Raw genomic sequence first — 9,960 nt, 5'->3', positions numbered from 1 at the left:
ACAACAATAATAATAGAATGCAGAAATAATTAGTTTATTTTGGTCTAGTCAATTCAAGTCATCATTATTCAAATTCCCCATGAAGGTCTCGGTAGTCGTGGCTTTTACTTCAGTGCCACCTCAACAGGGAAATGGTCGCTGACAGCCTTTGCCTTAGAGAGATAGAGATAAAACATTTTAGTAGGTTTCCCCTGTTGCATCACTAAATGGACTACATACAGTACTGGTTTTTGAGCGTTTCAGCCCATCAACCAAAACTGTTGACCATTTTCAAGCATGTACATATGTGCGCGAGTATGTTTTAAAAAAATAGTCAACAATCCCCCAAAAAAGAGGGAAAAAAAAGACAATTGGCCACATTATTTGGGGCCTGGAGCCGAACAATTGCTCAGCTGGTTTGCCGGTTGCCTGGCAACTGCTCAAAACTTTCATTTACATGTTCATGATCGTTAAACAGATGTGTTGATAAAGTATTGGCTTTTTGCTTCAAATATTTCCTACGCCGTTTCTGTGCTATGTATGCTAACTTTTGTGTGTGTGAGTGTGTGTGTTTGTAGTTGACGGAGATCAGCCCTGACAGAGGAAGCAGAGATGACCCCTGCAGTGTGATATTAAACTACACCAAAACATTAAAACATACTAATAAAAAGCACCGGTTATGCTGGAACTTATCAATACTATTGTCTTTAATAGTTTAGCACTTGTTCCAATTTAATACTGCGTTTCAGTGCCAATCGCTACCATTAGTTAATGCAAAAACATGAAAGTCTCTCTCTAGAGACAGTGTTCGGTTTATACGTTCTGGGCTGCTGTAGAAACACGGCGGTGCAAAGTGACTGACAACGTGACCGACATAAACGTTCTTAGTTTCAGTTCATTATACACCAATAAAAACATAGGTATGAATATTATATCCTATTTCTGCCAATTAATACACTGTTCCTTTTTACTCGTTTACTTTGGCTATCTACACCTTGTAATCGGCAACCATCTGATTAGAGGTCGACACGTTCTACCCACTGAGCTACAACCGCCTCAAAATCAGGAGAGAACTCAAACGAAGTCTGCCACTACCAAACATTTTCAAATTTTGGGGGAGAGAGTGGTGGCAGCCTCCCAACCTGCAGAGACCAGACCGTCATCATCCAGCTCCTCTTCTGCTGGACCGACATCCACTGGTAGTGTACTTAATGTTAACTTTCTTTGTATGCCAACACATGAAGACCTGATAAAAATTTGTATTTAAAAGGTAAAAAATTCTGTAAATAGGTCACACTCCTGAAGAGATGATGCTGACAGTTTGGGAGTGTGGCCGGTGCAGGGAACCTGACCCTCCGGAGAGTTCGGAGGGATTGGTGTCGTGGGTCCAGTGTGACAGCTGCCACACATGGTATCACACCATGTGTGTGGGCTGGGACTAGGAGCTGGATGATTTTAAATGTTTTTTGTGTCCTGATTTTTTTATTTAATTTTCAATTTGTGTTTGTCTCATTTGTATTTTAAATAAATCTTTTCAATCATCATCACAAGTCATTTGTCTTTTGCTTTAACAATGTAGCCTTTAAATCATGAATACTTGTGTTTTTAGTTGTAATATTACTCTTACTCTGCACTGTGTTTTATGATAGTAATTGTCATTTACAGTATGTGTGTGCATAATTGTTAAATGCCATGCATCAGCTGGTGATTTGCAAGGGATTGAAATGAGAAGAGTTTAACAAAACATCCATCAGGTGTTGGTATACACTCAAATGGAAATTAAGGATCTTTTATTGCATAATTTGGAGTTGTTGAAACGTGAAATCTTATTGTGAAGGACAGAACTACAGTCCCGTATGTGTTGACAGCATAGAAGGTCATTTTGTACTTGTATTGCGGCTCTCTAGTCTCCCAACCACTCAAAGCGCTTTAACACTACATGTCATTCCCCCTTTCACTAACTAATAACTACTCATTCAGGACTAAATGACATTCATACCAAACATACACCGAAGGCCGGGAGCCATCCTCTGCTTTCAGGAAGACCCGCTGCCATAGCCTTGTACTATGTCGGTACTACTCCTTAATCTATTTCTATGGTGAAAACATAAAAGTGTTAAGCTATTCTTAATGAACCCAGCCTTTTTGTTAATTGCAACAGACGTGAATTATATTGAGAAGATACAAAGCTAAAGTTGTTTTTACCTGGACAGGAGTGAGACCGTAGGCCAACTCGTAATCGAAGACGCCAGCACTGCCACTCACCACTTCCTTCATCAGGTCATCAGTGACCACAATCCTGTAAATACAGAATGCGGACTGTAATTTAGATTCTCCGCCAATGTAAGCGTTTATGCATGAGTGTGTGTGTGTGTGTGTGTTTGTCCACCTGTCGTAGGGGCATTTACTGTGTGACACCGTCGTGTCGGCGGAGTCGGGGATCAGCCAGTCGAACTTCTTGTCAGTGAAGAGGCGGATCTTCTGCCAGTCGGAGCGAGATACGTAAGAGCAGCCTGCGTTGAAGTCTCCCAGCAGCATGATGTTCTGCAGGCAGAGCAGAAATAGTTTCAACCACCCCCATTTCATATTCATATATATATATATTTATTTTTTATTTTTTTTTTACACATTTTCACTAAAGAATTGATTTTGCGTGTGTTTTCTGGAGGGGAGCATTCACATTGGTTTGAAATTGGGCTCTGGCATCAGTCACAACGTCATAGAGGGCATCGATTTCCTTCCAGGTCTGGCCACTTTTTGGACTGGTGTGCTGGGGGATCAGAACAATGTTCCTCCCAGCTATGAAAGAGGGAGAAAGTGTGAGTGAATGAAAAGGGAAGTGTGAGATGACAAGGGAAAATTCGAGGGTTTTGAATATGGTAGACATGAGTCATATAACAATAAAGTGAGCTTACTGCCTTTTAAATTTAACACTACAGAATTGCCAGCCCTATTTGGCTGACATAAATACTATGTCAGCCAAATAGGCTTGGTGACCAATGGATCTAGACCTCAGAATCTCTCACACACGTCTGGTGTTTAGTTCTCAGTTGGTCGGCTAACGAGTGAGGCATCTACATCACTGGCGTACGACAGTGAGAAAGCGTTATCACTATCTGCACTCTTACTGTCTTACCGTCATTGAACTTGACAATGAAGGGGGGACGGCTGAAGAGCTGCTGGATGTCGTTGTAGTAGTAGGAACCGACCAGGGACACCGTCGTCGTCCTGCAAAGGAAAGATGGTACTTAACCACATCTGTCAATGCCTGTGAAAACATTACCTTTGAAGTAGTTTTCAAAAAGCCTTTAAAGTTCAGTGGTCAGATATTACTGGAGAATTTTCAGAAGTAATTTATCATCGTCCTTTGCCCTCTACGGCTGACCACTAGGGAGCAGCTTGACCGATCGTGAATGTGTGAATGGATGAAGGTCATGGGCGGATGTGTCATGTTTTTTATTTTTGCCAAACAAATTTAATAAAGACTGTATTACTAAATACAGCTTAACCAAAATGTATCCTGTATCCACCAGTATTCTCTGCAGAAATGATGATGGGTTTGGTGTTTTTTACAGTGGGCTATTTATATAGTAAATGTAATGGTGGGCTATATTGTATTCTGTGCATGTTGTGCAATTATGTGACACTCCATATAATGTGCTTTTTTTTAAAAATGCATTGTAATTTCACAAAACATTAGCAAACAATTTGGATTCAAAACTACACTTTGGTGATTGTTAAAAGGAACAGTGTGTAGGGTTTCAGCAATGTTGTATGTTTTCATCAGAGTATAATCACAAGAAACTAAGAATTGTAGTGTTATGTTAGCTTAGAATGAGTCTTTCATCGCTACATAGAGAGTGGGTCCTCTACTAAATCCTGCAAACTCGCCCTTTAAGTGCCTTTGTTAAGAAATTGCACATGTACTACGGACTATGTACAACTTTGAGTTACTTGTACTTGAGTTTTTTTCCATGTTCTGTTACTGAATACTTCCACCCTGCTTCATCTCAGAGGCAAATCTCTACAATAAAGGTTTATTTCACTTACTTTACTTAAGGTTACTTTTCAGAATGTGGTTTCACACAAAACATATTGCATACATCATAACATGGTGCATTTTTGCAGATTAAACTGCCCAACAGTATATAAATTAGTTCAAATTGGCTCCACTAAGACCAGCTAACAATAATAATCTTACAATGTACTTGTGATACTTTACATTTTGCTGTTAATACTTATGTATTAGATTTTGAATGCAGGACTTCAACGTGTAGTTGAGTCTTTTAATTTGTAATGTTGAATGGCTACTTTTACACACGTAGTTTTCGTGCAGTCATCCCTCACAATAAGGAGACACTGTGCAGATCTGAAGTAGATAAAACTTTAAAAGAGAAAATAGTTCTGTTTCTGATCACTGACGTGGGGTCTCAACAGAGGAATCCCGCAGAAGAACCGTTGTTTTTGCCTCTCTCTGTTTACCTGTAGAGGAAGAGATATCTCTCCTTGTAGGTGCTGGGACCCAGAGGATTGCTGACCTCTTTATGGTAAGCGTACTGAGGACAACGACTGCGAATACACACACAAACACACAGAAGTAGAGCATCATTTTGTTTATCTTAAATCATAATGTTATCAGCCGTCCAACTTAACTTCTCCATAAGGTCACCATATTCCTTGTGTAGTAATATTAGCACTATATAGGGTGCATGGTTAGTCTAACCTGTTGACATAATTCATGAGTATGTTGGTCGCCACCAGCCTCGGGTCTCTGACCTCCTGGATCAAAATGATGTCATAGCGACAAACAATCTGAGAAACACAAAACAACAAATATCTGATTAGAGTTCTTGCAGCAGTGCTGTCTTATTATAAAAGTGGTCTGTTTAGTTTCGTTTGATACAAGTATGCTGTATATTGTCTGGATAGTCTCTGGAGGGGACAATAACCCCTATGATGTCATAGATATATAGATTCATCAGGGTCATATGAGCTCGGGCTCGGACAGTCCAAAAGGATTATGGGAAATGAAGAAATGTTTATTTTTTTCAATCTTCCTCTTGTGATTCCCCAAACTTTATGGATTTGAAAAGATATATAATTACTGGAGTGCCCCTTTAATCTCCAAAAGCCTCTGAACAATACAGTATTCTAACTAAATCTAACGACATGCTTATGTTTCTAACGTACTAACAACTTATTACAATGGAAGCACCGTTCAAAATACATCGTCTTCATATTGTGTTTGTGATGAGATACAGTGTTAGAAAAAAGGAATATTGGATGCGTGAAAAAAAATAAAAAATACAGTTCCTGACCTCGCTGATGTAGCCCATGACAACCGGGTCGGAGGCCTTCTTCTCTCCAAAAGACTTGATGTTGAAGGCTCCCAGCAGCAGAGAGGTAGACAGATGCAGCAGGGCCGCCAAGAGACCCAACGCACATGCCCAACGCATCCTGGGCCAAAGAGGTCAGATTAATGTGTACATTTAAAATATATCATTCTATATAATGATTTCATGACACATGGACTTTTATCATGTAATAGTTATACTGCACGCTAAGGGATCCTGTAAAGGCTCTCTGCCCTGCTGTGGGAGTCAGATACGCACAAAACACCTGCACCCCTGGACACACGACAGCAGGTTCCCTATTCCTGGCAGTTTACCTAACTGTGAGTTGGCAAGCCTGTGTTTCATGTGCTGCCTTTTTGCTGTGGAATCCTGGGTAAAATATTACTCCAGCATTGCAGGAGAATACATTATCCTTCTACTGCTGTCGAGGTGATTCTTGGTGAAAAGGTGGAAAATACATCCAGTATAAAACCCATATCCTGTGTTCATTGTGACATGAATAACCATCTTTGGCTTTAAAGTAAAATGTTATTCAAGATCAAGCAAACCCAGTCCCTGTATATATTGTAAGATAGTCTGCAACAATTGTTGTCCGACTGTGTACCAAAAATAGGTTTCAAGATTTTTAATTCTGTTAACGATTAAGTCCTAGCCGACTTAGGTATGTTATGTAATTTAAAAATAGTAACATCAAACAACTTTAGATTTTTTTTAAGTTTGAGTCATTCTCATCATTGGTTGGGCTATGGATTCAGAATGATAAATACAGTTTGACAACAACAGGATACAATTTAGAATGTAGACTGTTTGATGATTCTGTCCTTGGCAACTATCATGTTTTTTCAGAAAGATGTTTAGATTTAAGGCGTTGTATTAGCTCAATCTTTTTTGCAAAAATGAGTTCATGAAGCTCCCGCAAATAGGTGACAAAAAGGACAGCCCCCCCAACTAGGTTCGGGCTGAGTCCCGAATGCTTACAACGTCTGGATCCGCCCCTGCTGTGTGATATTTAGAGTGTGTTCTGCTATTTAGTGTTTGGGAGTGTGAAGTCTTTTTGAAAATACATTTTCTGTCAGGTCCCATGTGAGGGTTACATGTAAAACGCAATGAACCTGACAGTAGATGTATTTGGAAGAACTCTTTGGAAGATATTATGGAAGTAAAACGTTTCCAAATGATAACATTTGCAGTATATTTTCTGTAAGGATTAAGCAATTGACCTGATATATAGTAAATCTGTTAGGCACCAACCATTAACAATACAAGCAAGTATAATATGAGTTGGATAGTCCATTTAATGGCTGGTGTCTTTTTGTGTTTTGTATTTACAAAAAAATGCATCATATTTCCAATAATATGAAAAAAAGAGAAATAAATGTTCAATCCTGCACCTAATTCTTTTTTAAATGCTAACGTTGTGTAGCTACATATTTTTGCGTGTGTCTGCGTGAAAAAATTTGATAATTTAAGTGCTTAAATTTTCCATGCAAGCTCAATATTAACTTTAGAAGGGTTGTTAATGATTATTATTTGTCAATTCAACTTTTCAAAGCACACTCACCTCTAGAACTAGAGCATGCAGATGATCAACAGAGGCTATTTTTACCTGCAGCGTTCACAGAAGCGGTGAGAAGGCAAACAGATGGTGTGAATATGTGATAAAGGAAGTTGATTTGAGGTCATATGTGATGAAAAATATCTCTAATGAGCCACAGTTACATGGTTTTCCCGCCTAAATTTAAAGTAATATTTTCAAGTAAAAACACAATAGCCAAACTTAAGCCTGAAAACAAAATATGTGTCGCCTTAAGACATTCCTTTGTATTTACTGAAGGATAGAAGAGGTTCGGGTCTGTAAAAATGACCCACAGTAAAACATGTGTGCCATTAATGAAATGAATTGTCTTACATTTACTTATGAATGACTCCAGAGGAAGATCTATATATTTTTTTAAATATAATGTTCATATTATATATTATATATTATATATTATATATTATATATTATATATTATATATTATATATTAATATCAATGTCATGTAGCCATCATAGTTGAACATAGCAACAAAAACATACTATACTTTTATAAATAAATAAGTATTTTGAGTAGTAAGTGTCATGTCTTAAACATGTCTGGAGGAGATCCTTAAGTTGTTAAAAGTTCATGTTAAAGTTAACATGGGAGGTGAACAGCAGGTGTGATGGGTGTGACATTTTTCATACCTCAGATATTTGTCTATTGTGCTGTGACGGATGGAATCAGTGATTGGCAGCTAGTGGTTGAATGAGTACATTTACTCGAGTAGGCCTTAGTATTTCCATTTTGTGCCACTGTGTACTTCTACTACACTACAATTCAGAAGTACATGTTTTACTCCACTAAGTTTATTTGACAGCTTTGGAATACCTTGCAGATTCATTTTAATAATATCAATAAAAATCATCTAATAAATTATCATGTCTTATTATAGATAAAGCTACCTGTAGGTATCTAAATTTGTTAAAATTAGCTCTGCCTTTTACCACCTACAACATTAGTGAGACTTACATATTAATTGGTCACCACTAATAATCATGTCGTTATATACTATATACTAATTTCAAATAGGCCATTTGGCATAATAAAGGCTACTTTTTCTTTTGGCACTTCAAGTAGACTATATTTTGATGCTATTAGGCCTACATTTTTTTAAATGTAATTATATTTTACTTGTAACAGCCTTTCTGCACTGTATTATTGCTACTTTAACTCAAGAAAAAGGATTTGAGTATTATGTATGCTACCACTGGTTGCAGCACAGCATGAGGAAATAAGACAAATGAGTAGATTCTTTGGCTATTTAGTAATAAATCCACATTTCAGCCCAGTAGATGGCGATAAAGCGTTATTATGTTTAATACCGACCGACTTTTTTTTTTTTTTTTTTTTTCAATAACTTTATTGAGACATTTGTTCATACACGGAAGGAAACGCTGCGTGACGTCATTCGCTTGCAGCCACAAACAGGAAGAAAACATCCAGCTGAAGCTAAGCAGGGAGAGCTTTGGCTAGCTGAAAAGCCTGTGTAGCATTGTCACAGTAATGAAACGGCATTGAGAGTCGGGAACAAACTGGTGTTTGGTCATGCTGTGTCCGGAGTAGCGGCCGCATTGATAGATACCCAGGGAATATAATTCTCCTCGACTTTCCTCCGGTCCGGGTGTTGAAACGAGGTACGTTAGCTAGCGGTAGCTAAGGTTAGCCTGGTTGCTACTTAGCAAGCAGGCAGTTGTTGAACTTGTAAAGAGCCTGCTTTGCCAGCACGTTTTTTTACACTGCAAACTATTATACTGTGACTGTGTGGGTGTTATCGTATACTATGAATTGTACATATAACATAAAACATATAAGCAATGGTAGGCTCACTAGCTAGCTGATAGTAAAAGCAGACATCTACATTATGACTAAGATTGATAACATATTAGCATGTTTGTGTACATGGGGGATGTAGTCAGAAATAATAACATGAAGCTTGTTTATGTGGATTGTCAGTTCGTTAGCAAGACAAACACACTGTGGCACATTTAACACAGACTGGTTGTGTATGAAATCATTCCTGTTTTCGAGTCTGCACGCTGTCAAGGGTCAAAGCCCCAAAAGCAGGGAGATAGACCTACATTTAAGCAATCATTTGTCCAATTCAGGTGATTTTACAGCACAGTTTTTGAGAAGATTAAAGGGAAATCAGCTGAAATTACACAGTTGTATTCATTATTTCTTCATATTTGAACTAAAATTAAAACAAAATCTTAAAAGGTTATAATCCTTTTTCAATAGATTATTTGGTCGCAATGACCGCTCCAATGCCCATGTTTAATTTCATGGGATTTTGTGACTGTACCGTTTTGGGGGTTCATTAAAGGGAAAGTCACCTTAAATGACATTATGATATTCAAAATGTCTTCATATTTAAACTGTTGGAACCCAAAATGTAGTATGTACACATGTTATATTTTAGGAATAATTTTACTAGCATTTGAGTTAAATCTTAGTCTAAATAGCCACTGTAAAGCAGTAACAAGATAATCTTTTAATGGCAAAATTAATGAACTTAATGATACATTTAGAGTTCTACATTAACTCACCACCATCACCTTTTCTTCCTATGAACAATGGGAAAATCTTGATCCCTTACATCGATAAAAACTTCTTGACTTTGTATTGTATCGTGCAATTAAAATATGAGCAAATTATGGATTTTATTTCCTCATTTAAGGTGACTTTCCCTTAATTTTCTCCACAACTGTACAGCAATATTACATTAAATTTGATGTGGGTATAGCATGGGTCATCCTGAACAAGAAATAAGTGACATTTTGATGTAACTGTAATCAAGGTTAAATCATGAGGAAATTATGAATCTGAATTCCATTTGAGCTTAGTTTTTCTTTAATTTTCTCAAAAACTTTACAGTAAGATTACATGAAATTTGACGTGGACATAGTCGGGGTCATCCTGAACAGAAATTCAGTAGTAACTTTACCATACCAATTAAGGAATTGTTTTTATTACAGAACAAAGCCCCCTTTTTGAATTAAAAACAGTACAGTAGTGTAACTTCCGATTTATTATAATTGGATGTCAT

At 37.5% G+C, this 9,960-nt stretch overlaps 2 protein-coding genes across 2 annotated transcripts in view; one reads left to right on the top strand and one right to left on the bottom strand.

The window, feature by feature from the left end:
* The window catches only part of LOC129098718 (deoxyribonuclease-1-like), a 10,871-nt gene continuing 911 nt past the window's right edge, over positions 1 to 9,960 (bottom strand). Inside the window, exons 2-9 of the mRNA XM_054607805.1 lie at positions 5,298 to 5,436; positions 4,703 to 4,791; positions 4,462 to 4,548; positions 3,116 to 3,207; positions 2,660 to 2,778; positions 2,369 to 2,523; positions 2,185 to 2,278; positions 1 to 152 (exon numbers count right to left, since the gene is read on the bottom strand). Of these exons, the coding sequence (XP_054463780.1) occupies positions 105 to 152; positions 2,185 to 2,278; positions 2,369 to 2,523; positions 2,660 to 2,778; positions 3,116 to 3,207; positions 4,462 to 4,548; positions 4,703 to 4,791; positions 5,298 to 5,435 (822 nt within the window). The 5' untranslated portion in view covers position 5,436 and the 3' untranslated portion in view covers positions 1 to 104. The remainder of the gene's footprint in view (positions 153 to 2,184; positions 2,279 to 2,368; positions 2,524 to 2,659; positions 2,779 to 3,115; positions 3,208 to 4,461; positions 4,549 to 4,702; positions 4,792 to 5,297; positions 5,437 to 9,960) is intronic.
* The window catches only part of nat15 (N-acetyltransferase 15 (GCN5-related, putative)), a 16,398-nt gene continuing 14,776 nt past the window's right edge, over positions 8,339 to 9,960 (top strand). Inside the window, exon 1 of the mRNA XM_054607807.1 lies at positions 8,339 to 8,548. The gene's annotated coding sequence lies outside the window, so the exon portion shown is untranslated. The remainder of the gene's footprint in view (positions 8,549 to 9,960) is intronic.

This window comes from Anoplopoma fimbria, chromosome 11 (assembly GCF_027596085.1).
Source record: "Anoplopoma fimbria isolate UVic2021 breed Golden Eagle Sablefish chromosome 11, Afim_UVic_2022, whole genome shotgun sequence".
Taxonomy (NCBI): domain Eukaryota; kingdom Metazoa; phylum Chordata; class Actinopteri; order Perciformes; family Anoplopomatidae; genus Anoplopoma; species Anoplopoma fimbria.
This window is presented reverse-complemented; position numbering and strand designations above follow the sequence as displayed.